The sequence below is a fragment of the Molothrus ater genome, chromosome 1 (genome assembly GCF_012460135.2).
Source record: "Molothrus ater isolate BHLD 08-10-18 breed brown headed cowbird chromosome 1, BPBGC_Mater_1.1, whole genome shotgun sequence".
In the NCBI taxonomy this organism is placed as follows: domain Eukaryota; kingdom Metazoa; phylum Chordata; class Aves; order Passeriformes; family Icteridae; genus Molothrus; species Molothrus ater.
This window is the reverse complement of record NC_050478.2, coordinates 77,058,808-77,082,645: the sequence shown is the minus strand read 5'-3', so window position 1 is coordinate 77,082,645 and position 23,838 is coordinate 77,058,808. Positions and strand designations below refer to the sequence as shown.

Sequence of the window (23,838 nt, the reverse complement as noted above, 5' to 3'; positions counted from 1 at the left end):
TAACAGCTATATAATAGACCATTTCAGCTTAAATAACAAAATGTATCAAAGGCTATATGCCTCATAGTGGAACTGTTACTTAACCTCAGTCATAGGTATTGTTATAAGCTCTTTTCAGAATACAGTACAAAAACCCCAAACATCTGAAAGCTGATCCTTTTTTCCAGTCAGGAGAATTTGTACCTTACATAATTAATTCAGAGTTAACAGCAGTCTAACCTACCACCTGCCACTAGCAATTTCTAACTTTAAACATATTACTTCTTATGTTCTCAGCATTACACCCACATTTCCAACAAGCAGAATAGCGAAATTAGATCATTACGTATTACTTCATCAACAGTTACTGAATCATGGAACATAAACTAAAAATATATATGAGAATGGCCAATAATGTAAGAAATATATTCAAAAGACAAACTATGAGCTTATCTGAAGGTTTTCTGTAGAAATTATTTTTCAAAGATAAATGCACCTTCTAATACACAAGGATGCTTTTCTGCTTTGTCTAGGGCAGGAAAGCAGGTGGTTGAGCAGAAAAACTTCCTTCTCACTTTTCTGCTAGACAGGAATCCCTTCCACTTAACATCTTACACTAAACTATCTAAAAAATAGCGACTGCCAATCTCAACAGAAATTAGTGCAAATCAGAGCTTTGATGTTGGATTAGACAAATATTATTTAATTATTTCATAAGTGAAAATTTATCCCTACTAAGCACACCACTAACAATTCCATTTTGATTCAGAAAAAATTTTTTTTTACCACTTCTTGTAAGATAGTTATTCAAATTATCCTCAGCAATAAACAGTTATCTTCAGCTAAAATTATAGGGATAAAAAAACCACTCCATAATATTTCTTCAAATATGTTATCATGTGATATTTATAAAGAGATTGAAAAAAAAGAAGGTTTTTAAAAATATTTCTTCTTCAAATAGACTTTTTTTCTATCTGTTGGTATTTCTAATGACAGAAAGGAGACACTGTAACAAACCAAATCACACATAAAGACAATAAAGTACAGTTAGATCCTGCATTTTTGTCTTAAAAATTTCTGCTTCAGTACTGAAAGGTTAGATTTGAGGAGCTTAATACAAATTTCACTGAATAGTAAAAGAAAATCCCTTTGAAATGAACAGAGTTTAATCAGATTTTCTACCACTGACTTCTGTTACAGCTAAGTCATTGAAGTAGGCCATCAATGGGAAATGAAAAAGGAGCAATGCCATCATATTATATTTTGGATTATACCACAGTTTGCTAAGCCATTCTCTCAGAACAGTATCATTATCTATCTATCTATCTATCTATCTATCTATCTATCTATCTATCTATCTATCTATCTATCCATTGCTGTGAAATTAAATCTATATGAAACTGATTTGGACTAGAAATCAGAAGACCTTGCTATGGAACCAGATGACATTACAGTGTTGCACAGGCACTGTGATGATTATCACTGGAGAGAAGACCCTTTTTACCATGGATATGAGGACCAGTGATCCTCAGACAGACTCCCTTGCCATTTGATGTATGCTGAAAGGCAGATGTATGCTGAAAGCTTCAGTGTTCATGTTAAGTAACTGGCCAGCACAAACAAGTGCTAACATGGAGTGCAAGAATCATGTAGGTTGGGAGACCTTTAAGATTAATGATCTTAAGACCTTTAAGACTGATGATCTGAACATGACCTGCTTCTTTCCACTTTGACAGGGGTTAAAAGAAAAATGCCATCAAAGCCTTTTTCTGATCTTTTGTTGACTCTACCAGGCAGGGTTCTGCAAGCAGAGAATGTCCACAAAAGCCCACTGCTGCAGGGAACACCAGTTCAAAGGCTGGTTGGTCCTTTCACAAGCCTCTGCCCCCAGATCCTGCTTGCTCCTGAGGACAGGAAGTACAGATGTGGTCAGGGGACATTGACTGGTTAGCATGTGCTGGACTGTCCTTATGCATATGTAAATTAAGTGAGCCCTAAAGAAAGTCCCAGCTATAAAGTGAATTGAGATAACTATGGCACCCTTGGAGACAGGTACTCTGATATTCTTTTGAGCCACAGGCACGTTGCAGCACAGCCAACATCATTGGCTGGGTTTTAAAAGTACCACAAAAGTTGCAAGTACTGCAAAAGGCATGTGTCTGGATATTCTTCCAAGTCTTACATCATGTAATAAAAAAATATTTTCCTCTCTATATTTGCACCAATGAGTATTTCAACTCATGCTCTTCAAGGAGACGTTATTTGTCATAAAATGAATGGTACAAGATTCCTAGCAATTGATAAAAGATAGATAGTAATACAGAGAAAACGTAAGGTAGATTAAAAAATCTTAAACCTAACATGAATTTAAAACTACTGCTACTTCTCAACCTATTTTTATGTTCTTACCATGTAGTACAGCCCTGTCAAAAATGAAATTTTTAGTTATAATTTAGAATCTTTTAAGTAAAATGGCTGACTTAGGAGAAAATGTAAAGGACATTTCGTTTTGATTTGTTATTCTGCTTCTATCTAGGAATATGTGTCAGCAGCTACATGAATCATTTTTAATTTCAAGGCCTTGAAATTCACCCTGAGGATTCCCATCAGAAAGGATCTTCAGAATGAAAAGAAGAAAAAATTTAAAATACCACAGCATTGTGGCTGTCATTTGGCAACATCTGTTAGTTGTATTATTAATTGCAAATGAATCAAGAAGAAAAAAAATCTTACTAGATTTTACAGGCAACCTAATGCAGCACTTGATGAATACAGTAGATAACCCACAAAAAAAGGTTTGTGGAGGTTAGGGCGTTCCTAAAGTCTTGCCAGGTGGACAAAATTCCTGTGAAGCCAGAATAATCCACTTTCAAATGAAATATATTTGTGGGCATTTCACCTCTTGTGTGGTTAGCTGGTCAAGAAAAATAGTCAGTTCCATGTATCTCAGTGTTTGTTTTGGTGGTAACGCGTATCTGATATATAAACACTACCAAGTTCCCAAACAAGGGAACATATAAACCCAAACAAGTTCCTACACCAGGAGGCCATTCCTATGAGAAACCAGAATTTATAACTCTTCATATCTTTAAAGAACAATGCATCCTAAGATAAACACATGGATGGTAAATATGTATCACCCTCTTTTCACCCTGTAGCAAAAAGTCACAGACTAAGCAACTATATTTAAATTTTCTTTTTTTTTTTAACTTATTTTATATCTGCTCTTCTCTGAAAAGAAGCAACACCAGAAATGGATGTTTCAAAATTTATTAAAATTAACAGATGCTGATTTTAGGTATATTTGCTTAATGTTTTTTCAGCACTCCAAATAAAAAATTCATTTGCAAGACCTTTAGCATGGAAAAACTATCAGCAAAAAAGAAGGTTCTACCTCAAGAAAAGCAGAAATACAGAATTTAAAAGAATGATGACTATCCAAAACCTATGTAAAGAAAAAGAATTTTAAAAACTGTTACACAAGTCAAATTAATTTGTACTACAAGTGCTTCATATTACATTTTACTCACTCTTAGTTTCCTGAATTAATGGGATATTAGCTGAACAAGAAGATGGTGTGATATGTGTTATTACATTTTTTAATGAATTGTATTATTTCTAATAGCTCAGCATACATTGTAACTGCTGTTTACCAGAGCATTTGAAACTCTTGGACAATGTATTGCACTACATAAATATGAGGTTAGAAGAAACAAATTGAGTACTTTTAAAAAAAATTGATTTAAAATACATCAATTTTTTTTTTCAGAATCAGAAAATGCAATAGTTAATATATATTATAAGGATTATTGAGAATCTCTTGGAGACAGTATCAGATCTGAAACAAATCTAATCTATTTACTAAAACAGAGGATTATAAGGAAAAATCCAGAAGCATGATTATATAGGAGTGCAAAGTTCTGTTGAAAAACTTAAAACTTTGTTTAAGTATTGCCTAATTTAAAGCAGTATTCTTTTTTGTATTCTCTTCAAAAGGGCAAAGTAAACCAGAAATTTACCATAACGGTGTCCCCTTTGAAAATAAAGGATTCCTCTTTAAAGCACAGAATATTTTAGCAAATGTGAAGGATTACACAAATAAACACACTTATATGTATTTCACTGATGCAGTTATTTTTATAGATGATTTTTACAGATCCATTTTGCTATGAAAGTAACTTTTAATCAGAACTGATATTAATTGGATTAAAGCCTCGACTTGGGACATCCATTGAAGTGAAAGGTTCTATGCTGTGATATCCACTGTTGCCATTTCAACTTGAAGACAAAGAAAATAGAGAAAAAGAAAACCTCATCATAAGAGAGATTTCTGAGGAAGAAACAGCCTAACCTTCTGAAGTCCCTCACTGTATTTTCATCTTCAATTCAAGTAAAGTGAAGTCTAACTGACATAGTGGTTAGATATACAGGGAATTGTTGCATTTTCTGTTTGGACACTTAGATGCAATCTATTGATCTAAAATGTATTTCTTGGAAGAAGAGTTTGGAAGAGAATAAAATCTCATTTAATCTACTCGTTTCCCTTAGGATTGCTCCCATGATAGCTATATCTGCTTCTGGGACTGCAAGTGCTTCACCAAATTCCAGACAGGTTTTTACTCTTGCACCTTTCCTAGTGCTGCAGATAGAGTTGAACCTTTCCTTGAAAACATCATAAGCATGTTTTGAAAATTCTATGTAACAGAAATACTGAGACTTAGAAAAGGAAATAGGAAGGAAATAAGGGCCTGCTAAGGAAATAGAAAGAGGATCAGCAACTTTAGAATACTTTAACATTGAATCATGGTCATAAATATAATAAAAAATTTCATGCTTTAATCCTGAAGACTGTACCAAGAGAAAAACAAGACAAAACTATGTGAAAAGAAAAAAAATACATCCTCAGGGACCTAAATTATAGACTGCAGACAGAGCTTTACTCCTCTGCAATGGGTAGTGAACACAGATCTGCTTCTGCCTCTTCTAGCATGAGAATTTTCAGGGGCTTTACCTAATGCTTAAAATATTTCATAAGGAATGTCCTGACTGCAAATTTGAAAAGCTTTGGGGTCTTTTTTTTTTGCTTTCTTTTTTGACTGAGGGATGGATTTTAAAAATTATTTTTAAAATGTGAAGAAAAACATCCACCTTACGAAAGTTTGTCCTTACAAAAGTTTGTTGACAAGCAGCACTTGCAACACTGTCAGGGCACCAGAGGGGCTGGCAGCTTCTAGGGGCCAGGTGACAAGAGGGTCCTAGGATGGTGGTGGCAGGGTCTGGCAGCCACAGCCTGTTCCACCCCCAAACAGGGGCACTGGAGCAGCCCCAGTCCCAGGCCTTGGCACCTCCTTGGAGGCAAGGACCTGGGGACAGGCACAGACCACCGCAGCCAGGCTGATACATTATGACTAATCTAATTCTTATAAAAAACCAAACCAAACAACTAACTTACTATCATTCACAAATCAAGTTACAGTATGTAGGTGTAAGCAAAGATAAGTTAAAAAAAATTAAAAAATAATAAATAAACAGAATCCTTTACTGGAAATACAGTCCCAGAGTCACAGGAAGTCTGGTTATAGTCTCTCCTAAATTTTAATTTTAGAAATATGATGGCAACTCATAAAGGCAGTTACAAAGGAGTGAATTTGCTGGTTACTGAGTTTGATCAGAGCTTATCTTCAGTCTTAGAGACCAGGGAAAGCCTATTTTTACTACTTCTGCTGCTGCTCCTGGGCTTGACATAGTTGGCAAGGGAATGAAAGCACACTTCAGAGCACATTCAGAAAAGATGGACACCACCAAGGGAAACAGACTAAATTTATTGAGAGACTTCACGTTCCCCACTTGCACAGGCACTGATGGTGGGAAGGCAGCAAAGTTGAATATTCAAGAGAAAAATATGCAAATAGAGAAGACACAACTGGCAAATGTTGAATTTCCTGGATAGATCACAAGTTTCTTGGTGTTTTCTGAAAGTAATTTCTTTTTCCCTTTCTTGTCAGATATGAACTGAATTATACCAGTCCCTAAATGTCATCTTGGTGGTTATCACTGTAAAACTGGTGTAAAGTTGGTTTATATACATATTGTACTTCTTTGTTCATGTATATGGCCAATAGATATGGAGGTTTTGTTAATTTTATCAAGCTTTTGTGCAGTTTTTCTTGAGAGGCATCTCAACTGCAGAGGGATTATTTTTTTCTGTTTAAGATTTCTTGAGGAGCATTTTCTTTATACACATTCTTTGGCAAATCATTGTTATCATACTAGGTTTTTGTTCTGTATGGTTTATTACAAGACAAAGTATTATCAGACACATTTATTCAAATTGTCACTGAAAATGTATGCATTGTTCTAAGAGATGAGACTGATGGCAAACCAGATGCATACATATTTATTGACCTAATGTAGATTATTCATGAATTCTGAGAGTAGCTATGTTTTTAAATCACAGGATTTGTAAGAATTAAAAAATAAAATAAACTTATTAATAAAAATTATATATAAGAAAACAATATCCTCAGTCAGTTATACATTTATTATTTCCTTTTCACATGTCTACCACCACTGGTCTTGTCCACTCTAATGGGAATTAGTATAAAATATCAAATATGAATGGCAAAAATGTGACCTCACTGAAGCTTATTATTAAAACAATAACATTATTAACACAATATATCTGAAAAAAACCCAACTAATAAGCCAAAAAACTAAAACAACATAAATCAGAACTTCAAGAAATTAGGTCCTTTAAAAATATATTTAACCAATGTATCACCAACCATAAGCAGACATTTTGACATTACCAAATCAGTAGATAACAGCCCCTGGAATTGAACCTCAATGACACTTTGTCTCATTTTCACTGCCACTGCAAAGTTCCATTGACACCTTTAACTGCATTTCTGAAATTATTATCCTCAACTACAGCAATATCTGTAACAGTTTACAAAAGGGAAAATTAAGCTGGAAAAGGGAAATGTGGATCAAGAAGGAGAGATAAGTATGAATTAGGATGCCTGTGTGAAGTTCAACTTAATACCTGGTTCTATATCTTCATTTCATCTCCCTAGCCAAAATTTCAAGGGTGTGTGTGGGGAGAATTTTTTTCAATGCCTTGGTGATTCTTTCTCTAGAGCTACATACGTAAATAATAACCCCTTGTCTAGAAAAAGGACACCTGTTACCTGAATTAAAGACAATAAAGTCACTGCCTTTTTTTTCACAACAATAAAGATTGATCTGTGAAAGCCTTGTCAACATGTGGACTGGGGCAGAGCCTTTTATCAATCTAGTGCATTAATCTTCTCAGTCAGTGTCCTGATTCTCATCCCAGTTGAGCTAAAAATTAAAGTAATGTATATTTGCTTTAGGGTGAAATTTTATTCATTCCCTTTCCCTAAAGTTAAACACATTTTATCACACATGTAATTTTCATACTTTGTTTGGATGAATAAGCTTTCTATGTTTAAAAACAGAGAACTTAAATTATTGGTTCATATCTCCTGTGTGTAAAGTTCAAAGACACAGAGCTAAACACATGTTTATAAAAATAGCTCTACTCTAGAAAAACAGACATTTTACAGGCACTTGAAATGTAATGTTTTCCTCATATCAAGATCTTTAACTTTTTCTAATAGATACAGCATTGTATTTTAGACCTATAAAATAGAGCAAACTCCTTACATCCCTCAATGCCTCTGAAAATATGCGAATGCCTGGAAGTATGAAAAGCCAAGCCTAACAAACATTAAAATTAGGAAACTTTTCCAATGTCTAATAGAAAGTAAAAGCAAAGATTTTAAATGGCAAACAAAGAGCAATTTTATATCTAAGAGAAAGACTGTAAAAGATGTGGTGACAGAATCTATCCTACATGATTATGGATGTCTCACTGCTTTCAGTTCAGGACTTGCAGTCTGGTAACACAAATAAAAACAGTGCTTCACCTGTGCACTGATCTTGATTGGGATAGAAAATTTTCTCCATAGCAGGTCATATGGTGCTGTTTTGGATTTGTGACACAAACAGTGCTGATGACACAGGGATGTTTTAGCCTTGTTAAGGAGTGCTTACAGCAACATGGACTTTTCTGCTTCTCACACCATTCCACCATTGACAAGGCTCAGGGTGCACAAGGAGCTCAGAAGGAATACAGCTGGAAGGGCTGACCTAAGGACATCCCATATCACATGAAATCACAATCAGCAAGAAAAATGGGGAGAAGAAGGAGAAAGAAAGGGCACTCATAGTTGTGGCATTTGTAGTCCCTGGCCACTGTAATGTGTGGTTATGTAATGAGCTCTGCTTTCCTGGGGAGAGCTGAACTACTGCCTGCCCATGGGAAGTGGTGAATCAACTCCTTGCTTTCCTTTGCTTGTGTACATTACTTTTACCTTCCCTATTAAAATGTCTTTATCTCAGTTACATCACTTCTTTTCTCTCTCCCATTGCATTGTGTAGGAAGAGATAAGAGGCTATGTGTGGCTGAGCTGTCTACTAGGCTTAGCCCAGATGAAGATATCATTATATTTTAAGTGGAAAAACATGTTTGTGTATTTACAGATGAAAGATTAAAAATATATACACATGTAAATAGAAGCATGTCTACCAACAAAACTACCAACTACCACAGTACAGTAGTCAAACTCAATCTCCAAAACACATGGTTCATCTCACAGGAGAAGAAAAACAAGGTTAGAACATCAGGCAATCTTTTTTCCCAGTTTGCTGCCTCTTATGCCTGTCCTTTTAAAGTATATGATGAATGCTGGGAGAGAAAGTATTGGTAGTATCAAACAAAGAAAATACAGTGCCAGAAAACTGTTCCTGATGAGTGACCGATCCATCTTGTGCCCTGCAAAGCCTGCTGCACAAAGTTTCCTGGAGGTGGATGCCAAAAATTGCATAAGGATATATAAGAGGGATGATATACCACCAAATATCAGCAATCCTAAGAGAAACTGAGCTAGACCTGAACAGAACATTCTGCCCCTCCTCTTTGTACACCTTTGATTAGCAAAGGACTTTCTGCATTGTTTTCATGATAATGGAAAACAAGGTCTAAGCAACAAGGTTTTTAGTCATACCAATGCCCTCACAAAGTCTCTAACTGTACCAAAATGCTGTCCCCAGAAACCTAAAAGAAGCAGTAGATCGTTCTGCTGTCTGATGGCCTGAGTTATTCTCCAAATGACTCTTGGAAAAACAGTAAGAGTATATCAATACTTTGAACATAAAAGAAAACTGTGAGAATTAAGTCCATTGTTCAGAGAAGTTTTTTTTAAAGTGTCAAAACTGTAGGTGTAGAAAATCCAATATTTACTTTAAACTGAAAGCAAAAGACATTACAATATTTACTCTTAACTGAGAGTTGACAGATGACACTCTCAAACAAGTGTTCATGACAATATTTTTAGATGATGCACATATTTCTGTTCCTTCAGGAATGGAGGAGTGCACTGTACAGTACCTGGTGGAATTAGAAAAACAAGGTAAGACTTTCAAATTTTGAGTTTGAATTCCTAGTGATCCTCTTGTCAGTAAAGTGTAGACATTGGAAAAGGTCTACACTAGAGATGTAATTTCTGTTAGAACATTTCAGAAATTCCTTGAGGGAAATCAAACCTATGAAAACCTGAATATGAAATACAGTTATTAGAACTTCAAGATAAAATTTCAGTACCTATGCACAAAATCATGTTATTTTAATCCTACACACTTTTAGAAAAATGTATCATTCATTACAATAACTAAACTTTCAAACTGATTCTTGACTGTGACCTCCCCTTGATATGAGTAGAAACCAATCACATATAACAGAGTTTTCATCAATAGCTATAAATAAGTGTTCTGCAATGCAAGTACATGTAAAACTCAGAAATTTCATCACAGGCATTTCTTTATCTAGCTCAAGCAGAATGCGTCCTTAGAAAATTTTATGCTTGACAACCCTTTTGGTGAAGAATTTTTTCCTACTATCTAACCTAAACCTTGCCTGGTCACTTTTTTCTGTGGCCTTTTTTCTTGTCCTATGACTTGTTACTTGTGAGGAGAGACAAACTTCCACCATGGTACATTCTACCTCCTTTCGGGCAGTTGCAGAGAGCAATCAGATTGCTTCCGATCCTCCTTTTTTCCAGACAGGACAACATAATCTCCATCAACTGCTCCTCACAAGACTTGTGCTCCAGGCCCTTCACTTGCTTCATTGTCCTTTAGACACATGGTGTCCAATTACAGTTTAAAAGCCCATCTGCAAAAACTGTAGTTAGATGAGGCAAAGTACCCTATAAGATGTCTACAGGAGCCTGGAAGTGGCTGCGGATTTTGGCATGGATTAGGCATGGATTAGGCATGGATTAGGCATGGATTTTGGGCGTTGTCATAAGATATTCCTTCAGAGCAGAAGCATTGAATTTATGTAAGATAATGCTATAGCACTGTAAGGTCATTTAAAAATTATTGGAGCCTCTGAGCAGAAAGCAATGAGATTGCTAAACAAAATTCATTTTCACATTCACTTAGCAGTCCAATATGAACTAACCTGCATTTCAGCAGGGAATCACTAACTCTAGTAAACATGTTCATTAAAGAGATGTCACTAAGATATTTCAACTAAAAAAGTAAGAATTCTTCACAAGAAAAATAGGGATGCTTGTTGAAGAATGTGGCAGGAATTGATTTTTTTATAGTATTTTCCTTGTGATATGATTTTCTATGTATGCAGGGACATAGGGTCATGAAATATCATTATTTCAATGAGGACAGTAGATTCTTATCTGGAATATCATGACAGGCTGTTCTACTAAAGCATAAAAAGAGTGCTCTTCTTTTTTGAACTGGAAAGTTTATTCAATTTGCCTTTATATAGATTATCTTGTCTATTATAAGGAGATGCAGTGGGCCTTAATTCATTAAATTAATTATTGATATCTCACCACTAAAAGAATTTATTTTAATAGAATAATTAATTATATTTTAAGTAGTTATGCTTATTTAGCAGTATTGAACTTGAGAATAAATTGATAAACAATATATTTTTCTTGTTTTGCAGAGGAGTGCACATGCAACTTTAAAATTACACTCTAATTATTACAATGCTATAAAACCTGCCATTCCCATATGAACCTTGACCAAGACCTTTAAAAAAATGTAAAAGAATAGTTACAGATGTGAACAAAAATCTTGAATTTCCAGGATGGGTAATTGGTGTTTATGAGGCTCATCTCTATGTTTGATAGCATCTATTCAGCCATTGACTGTGTTTATTTGCATTTGTATTGTGCTCTCAGTCAGGAACCAAACTAGATAATCAGTGAATAGGTAATTTCTTGTAGGGATCCTTGAAGCTATTGTTCATATCTTGTGAAGACAGAAAGCAGAAGGAGATTGACACTCATCTCACACTTCATGATTACCGCAGATTAATTTGCAGTGACATTCTTTAATAAATAGAAATACATATTTCTTTACTATTTAACATCTTAAAGTAAAACAAAAAACCAGGCAAACAATCTTATAAATTACTAAGATCTTTGTAATATTGTTGATGCAACAGCAGAACATTATAAATACAAATATCTGAGGTTTTTTCCATATTCAATTCAATGACTAATGAGTTATCTGTCCTACCAATGTCTACACTTAAATTCAAAACTGCAATGAATGACGGTTTTATCCCTTATTTTATAACAGTTGCAGCAGAACTGCTGATTTGAAAAGACATCTGCCCTACACATTGCTTCACTCTGTATATGTGGTTCAGAAAGACGGATGTACCTGCAAAGAGCTGGGTGGAAGTAACATACTCCAAATACGATTTACCATGTAAGCAGTCAAATTGGACTACAGGTTTCTCTTTCATTCCCAAAGCATGTAGCAATAGAAAGTGTGCTGCTATAGCTGCAACTAAAAGCACATAGTCTAACTTGAGGTTTCCTCAGAAAACAAAGGAGCTCCCGGGGCTGGCTTACCAGTCAAATGTTGGCTGCTGCTGTTTGATGAGCCACACTTCACATGAGCAAAGAACAAGCAAGGATCAATCCTAGATTAAGTTTATGGATCAAAAGACCTCATGATTTGGGAAAGGTTGAATATTGAATTTGCAGTTCAAACTCCCCAGAAAAGACTTCATGTGTATTTAGGCATTTCAAAAGATGCTCAAAGTTTGAAGGCAGGTAGTGGAGGGGCTGCATATGTGAAAAGGTGGGAGTAGGAGAAGGGAGAACCATATTAAAACACTAAGTACCTGAATAAATTATTTGCTCCCCTGTTAAATAAAAACTTTGCTTTTTTATTTTCTCTTTACAGAGAAGTTAATGATACTCTAAAAGTATAAGCATTTAATGTCTTCCAGGGTTCCCTAAATATTTTGATTTAAGAATAGATACAATCCTTTATGTATAATCTTTGCAAATGTACATAAGATCTAGACATTAACTCCTTCCCTCTCTTTTGCCATAATTATTAGAACATTCTTTGTTATAAAATTTCAGCAGAGTGCTTTTGCTGCAGATGGGGAGGAAAACAAATAGTAAACACTAGAGGCTATTGCAGGTAATTATTAATTACATAACTAGTCACTATTACACTCCACAGCTAATTAACAAAAGTAATTAATAAACACAAATACAGAGCAGTTAATAGAAAGCCATTCAATATCAAAGGATTTTGAAAGTCTTAAAAGTCTTTAGGTTATGCATGGAAAGTAGTTTTGACATTCACAGCCAAAATTACATAGTTGCAGCAAATTTCTATGCAGAGAATTCACAATTTTTCCCCAGAGGAAAACAAAACAAAACACAGGTCTTAGAGCAAATCAACTGATAAACTAGATTGTTGGCAGCCTGATGGAGATGAGGTTGCTGCACCTTCCTATTTTTAATCCATGATTAGAAGCAATGTGAGGTCAAGCGCTGTTCCCACAAGGCACATTCACAGATGCAACACGCAACGGGTGACACGCAAATGGGATGGCTCAGCACTCAAACACAAACAGCACAAACAGCCTCATTCTTCTCCAGCTGACCAGAAGGAAGGATGATTTACAATTGGAAATATACTCACAACTCAGCATGGATAGCTCCTGTAACTTGTCATATTTGGTCTATCCAGTAACCTTTGCACTCGGCACCATCTGGACATAAAACTCTGGGGCCTTCAACTGCCCTCCAGCTCCAGGTACAGATTCCCTTTTTATCCTCGGTATAGTCCGACATCTCCACTCAACCCAGTACACTTATTGATCCCCCACAGCCTTACACACTGAGTACATCCAGTAGCAGTGCCTGGACCCCTTGGGCCCTCACTTCCCAATGCTATCCAGCTGGCTCCTGGCTCCCTGGTCTCCCCTTGCCTCATGCACAGAGATACACAACTACAAACTGGACTACCAAACCACATACCACACAGTCACTCTAGACTGGTTGTGGCTTCTCCAACAGCTGACTCCTGAGCTTTCTGGTCTGGACATTGGACCAAATGGATATCCATCACCCAAACCACTCATCCAGACTGCTGACCCTGTAGTAATGCCATGCTGGCATAGACACCTGTGTAATACACTTATGGTCTGCATAAGTTTCCAGTTTCCTGACACCAGACACACACCAGACCCCTTTAACTCATTGTCCTGCTCCAGCTGCTAGCACTTAAATCTCTACTCACACAGGCATGCGAGAGAGAGACCTTTTACTCAGGAAATGGAGCTGGAAATGGAGCTGGAAATGGAGCATAAGAAAACACAGAACAGGCTGCTGATCCAGGGCAGGGCATGGCCAGATAATAGTGCTGAGCAAAGCCTGTTTGCATATGGCTGGCCCCTTTTATCCTCTTACCTCTCCATTTTCTCTTGCTTTTCTCTCCCCACTCCATCTCAATCATCCCTTTCCCTGTCTATGGTCCTTCCTCCAAATATCCAGGAGTAAGTCTGTATGATTCCCATTATCTGCAACTCATAATGTGTCCCATAGCCCTGTAAGCAGTAGCTTTCTCAATTGAAAGGGTGATCAGGGCAGTGCCTTTTGATTTGTCATGATGGGTTTCAACCCTGGCCCATAGGGCTGAGGCTGTCCTGGGTCAACCCTAGGAGGAGCTCAGGCTCTAGTCTATTTAGAGCAGGGGGTTTTACTCTCCCTGCACTGCTCCTCTGCCCCACTTTGTGTGGAGAAGAGCCTTTTATCAGGTAAGTTGACAAAGCTCTTCTGCCACGAACACACTTTTTTCCTGCTTCAGAGTTTGTAATTTGGTGCTGTTGCCTTATTATACTTTAAATGTAGGAATTTTATAGCCTTATTCTATAAAATTTAAACTATTTAAACTATTTTAAAAATTTAAACTATTTAAACTATTTAAAAAATTTAAACTATTTAAACTATTCTAACCTAAGCTTCTAAAAATCCATATCTTTAAAGTCTTCAGATATTAAGTTGTTTAAAACCAAGTATAGGCAGTACTAAGCTAGAAGTATCAGACTTTTTAAGATGAGTATTCACACTAGAGCTTGATATCTATTTCTGATAGCTTCAAGAAACTTTACTGATCATGATGCCAGATCCTTAGGCTGCATAAAAAACATTCAGTCATGAATGTTGGAACCTTTCTCTTTGCCACTTTTGGACCTCCTTTGTTTTAAAGGAAGTTTGTGCATGTAAATGTAAATTCAGAAGACTTCCAGATAAAGTATAGTTAAGCTGGAATTGAACAATTGAGGTGTTAGGAAAAAAGTCAAAGAAATGCTAGCAAATTCAGAAGAGTGATGCTTTAAAAAATGAGTCTTAAACCCCAAAAATTCAAAGTGAAATTTTATAGTGAAAAATGCTATTCATCAAGACTTTCCCATCTTTTCCAATATTCTTCTTCCCATTTCATCATGCCAAATTAAATTAACTGCTGTTCTACAATTATAAAAAGGCAACATATAAAATCAAAAAGCTTCCTGCTGTTTTTTCACTGTCACACTATTTATCTCATTTTCACTTTTTCATAGACTATGGCTTCAGAATAATTTTCATATTCTACACAAATATCAAAAAGACTTTAAGTTCATAAAGTGTTATTAAATCCCAGTCAAAGCCTAAGGCTTGAGGAGTGAAAATACACTACCATCTGTTGTTTCATTATACATACAACAATACTATTTCTTGTGTGATATAGACTTGATACAGAGAATTTCCATTATGATTCTTCACTGACTGAATAGCAGCTCCAGACTACAAGTTCTACACCATTATAAAAATAAAAAATGCAGGCTATTGCTTCAGAGTGCCTGAACAGTTTTAGAAATATGAACTAGTTATATTTCTAAGGGCAAGGAGAACGTGAGGACTGTACCATAGATTTTCTATTCCAGGCCTTTCTTACATGACCGCCCAAACTTATAGAAAATTTTAGGCTGAGACAGACCTTCCTCTGAGGATCATGGAGTTTGGTCTCCTGATTAAAGCAGCACTAACCTCAAAGCTCTCTGAGATGGCACAGATACACTTCTCTTGTAGTGAAACCAGGGTACATTTCCAGGTACCACAGAGACCAGTGTACAAAAGCCAAGAAACTTAAGTACAAAAACAGTAAAATGGAAACCATTTACACTATAGTTAATTCACTCCAGCACTCGTTATTATTCCCTACAGTTAACTAGGGAAAACTACACTGTTCTGTGTGCTCTATTTTTTCCCTTCAGTATTAAAGCTTTGATATAGACAGGGAAAAACAGTCAAAAATTTAAATAAAAATATACTCTCTTAAATTCTATTTACCAACTATTGAGGACTTTAAATACACACTTAAAATGTATAACCATGTTATTATCATTATCATAATGATGCTCTTCAAAAAATCACAAACTAATAAAAATTCCCATCCCCAAATGAGATTTTTCCTCTCTTTAAATACAACAGTTTGGATACGTTATACATGACTTACACTTTGTGGGAAAGAAAAAAAAAGGGTGATGCATAGAGTTTAAGCATAAATATTTCAGTTCATTCTACTTCTCAAGTCATAGAATGAATTTTCAGTTAAATGGCAGTCCTGAGGTTTTATAAAAAACACAAATTGTAACAATTTATATTGGCACATGTGTTGAAACATAGATCCAATAATCCTCCCAAGCCTATCCTACAGACAAAACAAAGCATTGAAAATTATGTGTTAGGCATACTTGAGTCACTTCCTAAACAGAGGCTTGAAAAGATGAAAGAGTGCTATTGCAGTTTGGCTGAATGGTTCACATCATGACATGATGCAGAATTAATTCTGTACACAGCAGGCTCATTTTAGTACTCAGCAAAACATAGCAACTTATAAATTTCATAGTGCTAAAGTAAGAAGCAGCCTACAAAAACACAGAGAAAAAAAGTCCACATATCATCATTGTGTACATTGCATTTCACCTACCAGACTTAATTAACTGCAACATAATAGATAAATCGTTTCAACAGAAATATAAAATACCCACCTGTTTTGGGGTCAACAGAGAAATATGGCTGTCCCTGAAGAATACTGTACACTACTCTGGCACTGTTTCCATATGTGGGGTCATCTGCATCTGTGGCTGTCACCTGTAGAACAGATGTACCTGTATATATAGGAAAATAAACATTAACTTGCTATAAATAAAATTTTCCAACAAATATTTTCAAATACATTTTAAAAAGCTCTAAAATCCTCACATTCTAAAAAATTAGAGATTAATATCATGCTATCATAATATAATTTTTAAGGAAAAATAGTTACACTAATTTGAAAAAGAATTGTCTTTATATGTGTATGTATAAATTGTTTACACACATACAAACTTAAACAGAAATTACAGAGATGTAAATATAAATAGTAAGTACATAGCATGCATATTTAAATATGTTCTGTACACATAGATCCCAAACTTGGATATTGACTTTTAAAAAACACAGATTAATGGACTTCAGGATTATCTTTATCCACAATACAAATTAACATTGAAGCATGAAAAGTAACTTGTATAAATGCTCCCAAATGAATAAAAGTTGCTAAATGAATATAAAAATCTAGCTATTGGAAGGCATCAAAGATCTGAAAATGAAATAACTTCTAGAACCTATTTGAGGATGCAAATTAGAAAGATGAGTTCAAAAGACAATTATTTTTTATGCTAGTAATAAAAACCACTAGAAGAATAAAATCACAGTTTCTAGCATATCACTAGGTGGGATAGGTTAAGAGTAACCCTTTTGAGAAAATGAAACGCATAAATACTGCACAGATAGAATGGAGACAAGTGATTTTTTTCATTTCAGTGCACTTTTCAAGGCATGTAATGATGAATCTTTGCTATCACTGCCAAACACTTCCCATAAGAAATCAGTGAGTGTAAGATTGTGAGTTAATAAAAGCTCAGACTTCATTCTATTTGTTTATCTTTATGCAGACACAGCTTTATACAGGCTCCCTGGTCCAGCATTAAAATACCGTAATGATAAAAGAACCGGCTGCTCTCACATAACTCTGCATCTGAAAGCAGATTCTCATCTAAATTAACCACTGAGGTATCACATCAACTCTAAGGTGTTCAATTTCACATTTAGTGGAGAGGAGAAGTGTGTTTCTGAATTGAAACCCTTGATCTCCTTCATTTGTTGCACTTTCATTTTCCTTATAGAACTGTTTCAGAGCATGTTACCTAGATTTCTTCAGATGCAACTAAACCAGATGTGCTTCAGCAGCACATCTGATTTATTCTGATTGCTAATAGGCACATAATCTCAGAGACCAGGCAAGAGCTAATCTAAAACAAGATTTCACAAATATATGTGGCATGGACATCAGTTTCCCTGTTCCAGTTGTTCAGCCTCTTAGATCAATTTCCATTGCACAGAAACATTTGTTAATGTGCACACCCTCAGTATGCTCTTGACTTAGAAGTATGTAAAGTCATGCAGTCTCACTTCCGGTGCAGCAAACTAACCATGCAAACCTTCACAGATTTGGTTTCTACCCTCTTTGAGAAACTCTTAATTCACTTTTACCATGTTAAAAGTGAATATCAAGAGCTGCTGTTTGTATCTCTACTGCAGACCTAGTAAAACTGTATGTATATTCTCTGCATACTTAAATACAGTGTCTTCTAGTCTCTGAAAAGCCCAAGTGTATACAGTCTCACAGATTAATGTATTAACAAACCAAGTATAAGGATTCTTGGATGACTTTGAAGTGGAAAATTGTAATAAAATCAAGCTGGAGTTAGTTGTATATTCACAATTATCCAGATGTTAATGTTACAGGTAACTAAACTACTGTGTTTGTGTTCATGTGGAAAGGTAAACAAAAATTTGAATGAAAGTTCATGTATTTTTTCTTAAAATGTTCTAGAAATCAGTTCAGGCCTATTTATTTGCTATCTAAACACAGAAAAAGAGGTCACTTCCAGGAACAGATATTTCCCCTTTCTAGCCCATTACATTGGAATGCTGTAATGATATATTTCTGTAGCCCAGTTTGCAAATAATGTCTAGATTGAGAGGAACTTGTATGGTTCAACCTTGTGGAATCACTGAAGATTAATAGGTTATGGATGCAGAATGATTTTATTTTGTAGTTGTGTAAAACAAAAGCATATCCATTCAACTTGAATAGTCAATCACCTACCAGAGTTTACTATCCAGAATGCTGGGCAACTTCTGTACCTTTTTGTCTATAGTTTTTCCTTTTCCAGGAAAACAGTTACCAACAGTGTGAGTTTCCATTAGCGATTTCCCCAGAATTCTAGGAAATCAAGATAGGTCTTGAACTTGATAAAAGTATTTTGGCTATTTCAGAAGAAAAAAATCAGAAATCTTGTGTTTTCATAATTCTCTCCTTCTTTGAAGACTTTCTTCTCTCTCCTTATTTTAAAATAATCTTAGTGCTTGTATAACTCATTGATGTGAGAGAAAAGAAACAAAACAAGTGAAAGGCAGCATCTCACATAAGCAGCCGACTGGTCTTTTTAGCATGAATGGAATGCCATTGTATCCAAAAATTTGCCACGGTGATTTTCTACTACAGCTGTATTTCTCCCCCATGAAACACCTGATAATAGCAATTTAGTATCAAATAGTGGTAAAAAGTGTTTTCTTTCTACCTAAAATAACCATTAGAGTCTCAAATTTGAACTCAACCCCCCAGTCTATCTCTCAAACTCTTATTCAGTGGAATGAAGCACTTCAGAAGCTTAACTTCTTCACTATCTCACACAAACACACACAGCATTTTATAAGATATCCCCATAGCAGCCTTTTGCCCAATTCTTGCCTGATTTGCTGAGCACTGAAGAAAGGCAGCAGCAAAAAAAAAAAAAAAAAAAAAAAAAAAAAAAAAAAAGGAAAGAGGGTACCTCCAACCTTCCAACTTTTCAACTATTCCTTTCAAAGTTACCGCTATTCTGCACAACAGGAAAATCACAATTCTGGATACATTTGTATCATTGAGATGCAGCATAATTTTTTGTTGTCGAGCTAGGTGTCATTAAGGATTTAGATAGAGAATATACTTATACAGTAGTGCTCTCTTGCTATTTTAAATGTTAAAAAGTTAAAAAAAAAAAAAGTAATCAGCTACAAAAGATAAGGATCTAGTTTCCCTGGACGCCACAGGAGAGATATGAACATCAGACCCATACCTTCTATTCTTCCTTTACTAACTTACTGAAAAAGTTCCTGTCAAGAAAGTTTGGCTATGAAAGAATTTTGTCACTCCAGTTAGGAAATAGAAATGACATTATTCCCCCAACTGGAGTCTCTGCTTATTCAGAGTACAACTAGCATTTCATATGCTCTCCAGTTACATTTCAGAGCTTACATTTTGGGCATTCTGTTTTCTTAGTTAATGCTTTATAAAGAGCTGTAAAATATGTCTGTATGCTTTGAATATCACTTTGTATGTTTTGTCAGTTTTTTTTTTTCCTAGTATTAAAAAAAAAAGATTATTCAATTGGGGAACAAAATTGTATTTTATTTCAAAATGTCTCCATTTGGTTTTTCTCTTTTTTTTAATATATAGTTTGCAAGAAAAAATTTGTGAAGTTATATCTCAAAAAAAAGCTGAAAGAGAATATTGCAATTGCTCTCTCTGAAGACAAATTTTTAATTTTTATTGAGGCAGTTCCATAAAATACATCTGTTGAGAATGTAAATATTTATGCATTAGTTTTCATAGTTGTCTTTACTATTGAATCTCAAATGGATCAATATTTAACAAAAAAATTAAAAGAAATTATAAAAAGGTGAAGTTTAATAAATGCAGGGATAGTCTGCCTAACTAAATGAATTCTTAGTACTGTCTCAAAACACTAACAAGTCAACAAAACGTGATTTAATTTCATAACACAGGAAGTCAAATAGGCACTTCTAATAAAAATCATATTTATGAACAACATTGTCTTCCAGATTATCTGAAATTATGACTACACTACATTGGAATACTCTCAAAAGAAGTTAGGAAATGTTCACTGTGCCTATTAATTTCTTAAGCAGAATTTATTTGCAATACTCTTCTTATCAGAGAATCACAGAATTGTTAAGGTTGGAAGGGTCATGAGGAAGTCATCTAGTCTCACTTCTAAACTATCTCAGCTAAAAAAACCTAAAAATTTTGCATGGACATTTTCACTCATTTTGCAGCTGACAATTAACACATCTGGAAGTCTTTTACTGACTGAAAAATATTCTTATTTTCTTTTAATTTACATAAAGATGACTTTCATAAACCTTAAAGCAGACTACAGAGATCTCAGTGTAACTGAGTTTTCCATACTACAGAAGAAGATAGAAATTTTGGTTCTTGAGCCAAATTTTACGGAAAAGATTCATTGAAGGAAAGGAATAGACATTTTCTTTCATCTCTCCCAGAATTGCACATAAAGCACAAATAGTATGTTTATTTTGTGTCACAGTGAAAACTGTGGTCTAATGTTTGCCAAAAAAATTAACAAAACTTTTCTCTACTCACTTGTCCGTGACTTGAAAAAGAAAAGCCATAAAGGTCCTACAGCTTTTACAACTAGATTCAGTTCAATTTGTGGGGAAAATACCAGCTAGGATCCTGAGGAGACAAACAAGAACCTGCTGCTGAAACTAAGCAAAATAAGGGAGATCAAAAATAATGCCACTTAGCATGAGAACTGTTGCAGAGATACAGTCTCTTTAAATGATAATATAAAAATCAGAAGAAATATTCAGAGTGAGACCTCCTTAGAAATTCACAGAATAACATCAACAAGTTCAGTTATGTATAGACTCCACAGCTAAATGTCAAAAAGTATACTAATTATAGAAAGGATAAAAGTGACAGAGGTATCTCCATCATTTGACACAAAGACTGTATCCTGTGGAAGTAGTAATAGAATTAGTCTTCCTGAAATTGCAGACAGTAAAAATGCTTTAAGAGAGGAGAAAAAAGAAAATTGATATAATAAATCCGCAATGAAAATATATTGTATACCTAGAAGAGAATGCCTGTATGCTAGGATATGAAAATTCAGGTTTATTCACACAACACAAAAGCCTTGTGGAATAGATATTTTAATGATTTGCCTCAGGTACAACCAGTAAAGTATTTTATTTATAAAACATTGTAGTGGTTTTGGTTTGCTAATTTAAAATTTTATTAATTTTGAGGTTTCCTGGTTAATGTACTAATGAGTGCGGTGGTTTTCAGCATCAACATCAAAATGTTTTATGCAAAACAGAAGCATCAGTTTTCTATTTTACTAGTAAAACTTCATTGGTTTACCATAATCCACTCTGTTTTACACCAGAAAATACCATCCCAGATAATTCAAATCATTCTTTGGAAAACAGTAACATGTATGATGTAGTTGAATAGTAATACCAGATTCTGATTACTGTAGAATTAAGACTTACATTTATGGAAGAATTCTCAATATTGAGAAGATGAAAGAAAAATAAAACTTTCATGAATATAATGCAAATAAAAAATTATTACGTCAGCTACTTTGATTTTGAAGATAATATTGATCTCTCTTCCATTATCTTTCCTCCAATTCAGAAAATAAAATGCCTCTAAAGGTGAAGGAAATAATCAATTAAAATGGTTTCCATTAAAGACAAAGAAAACCAAAGAAAAAGAAAGACGGAGTTACACATTTTTGGAAACAGTTGGTAAAGGAAATGAATTCCTCATTAAGAAAGCTTGTGGTGTAATGGGAGATAACTGAGATAAAAGCTTAGATGATACTGAAATGAACTGCAACTCTAGCAGTAAAGCTTTGTGCCACAGTGAATTATCAAAGACAGTTGAAGAGGTTTTGTACAGAGCCAGAATATTCTTACTGGAAGCTCTATGCATTCACTGTGGTAATTCACACAAACATGTATTGTTTTCATTGTCCCAGATTTATGATATTACTCACAGAAATGCTGCACTTTTGTCCTTGTAAAAAATACTGTTGGCAATTCTTCTATTAGAGGAAAGTTTTAAACTAACTTCAACACCAGAGAAGTCTTAAATAAAGAAAACTGATTGCATAAGGCAGCACATCATAGAATAAGAATATCTGAATGATGTAACAGAGAAAACCAAAGATTGGTATCTTTTTGAACTTCAGTTCACTTTATAAGAAACTTGATAAGTAAACATATGTCTAAAATAATCTAGGGAACTACTGTTCCTTTGTGTTTAATCCTGTGAATTATATAGACTGCTAATGTAAACCTAAGAGAATGCCTTAAAGTTTGCAGTTGAATGAGGATATATGAATACATCTTTTTTCTAGAATGGAAATTACAATTTGCCAAAGAATTTATGTTAAAACATACATTAAAACATATATGTTAAAACATTCAAGATTAATAGTGACTCTTCTCTTACAACCAGCATGTGTGTGTGCATACTGTTTCCTTACTGTGAATGTCACAAGTAACATATGGGTTGTATTTCATGTTTTCTTATCATCTCTTCTTCTCATCTCTTAACTCCAATGTATTTAACATACACTCAATGATGTGATGATAACTTTGACAAACAGTATGTGGCATTTGCCTTTAAAAGACTGTTGAATAGCACAGTTTGTTTTCCTTACCCATTTCAGACATCTCTGGCACAGTAACAATGTATGGTCCATCTGTAAATTTTGGTGCATTGTCGTTGATATCCTGCACTTTGATAATGAACTCAGATTCAGGCTCGAGTGGCTTGTTTGTCCGTCTGTCAATAGCTTGGGCATGAAGCACGTAGTGTGTCTTCTGCTCTCGATCTAGGCTTTTGGTTGAATGGATGTCTCCAGTTGTGTCATCAATAATAAATATAGTCCCTGCCCCTTCTCCAGTAAGAATGTATTTGACTGATCCATCACCTTTGTCAGAATTGGAATGCAGCTGTAGAATAAAAACACATAAAACCATATAAAATTAATTAAATATTTCAGAAGATATAAAAATGATAATATCACAGTCAGAACCCTTCTATTTTGTTTTTACCTTTCCCAATTCTTCCATAAATTCTCTATGATCTTTCTGGCAACACAGCCACTTTGTTGAGGGTAATTTTCCACCCAGCATAGTTAATTTCTTAAACTGGGATTTCTTGGTTATGCATCCATTCTAGAAAACTCCCTAAGTCAAGAATATTCTAGTAATTGTGATTCGTTTTATTTGGTTTTGGTTTTAGTCCTTCTGATCATTATTTTACAGCACTCATTGCTTGAAATCCTGTCCTAACCACTAAACCAGATGCATTTCCACTGAGATTGTCTACTGCAATGATGGTAATTCAGTCCCACCTAAATTTTCCTCTGTGGCCCCAAGGACAACATCATTTACTGTGAAAGGAAACTGCACACTATGCCAGTGGCAGATGTCAGTCCAGAATTACTCTATTCCA

At 34.8% G+C, this 23,838-nt stretch overlaps 1 protein-coding gene across 13 annotated transcripts in view; it reads right to left on the bottom strand.

The window, feature by feature from the left end:
* Nucleotides 1-23,838, bottom strand: part of CDH18 (cadherin 18) — a 493,283-nt gene that overhangs the window by 106,641 nt on the left and 362,804 nt on the right. For all 13 annotated transcript variants that reach the window (XM_036400351.1, XM_036400425.1, XM_036400360.1 and 10 more), the window contains 2 exons: nucleotides 23,039-23,333; nucleotides 16,442-16,561 (listed from right to left, as the gene is read on the bottom strand). In XM_036400351.1, coding sequence (XP_036256244.1) covers nucleotides 16,442-16,561; nucleotides 23,039-23,333 — 415 coding nt within the window. The remainder of the gene's footprint in view (nucleotides 1-16,441; nucleotides 16,562-23,038; nucleotides 23,334-23,838) is intronic.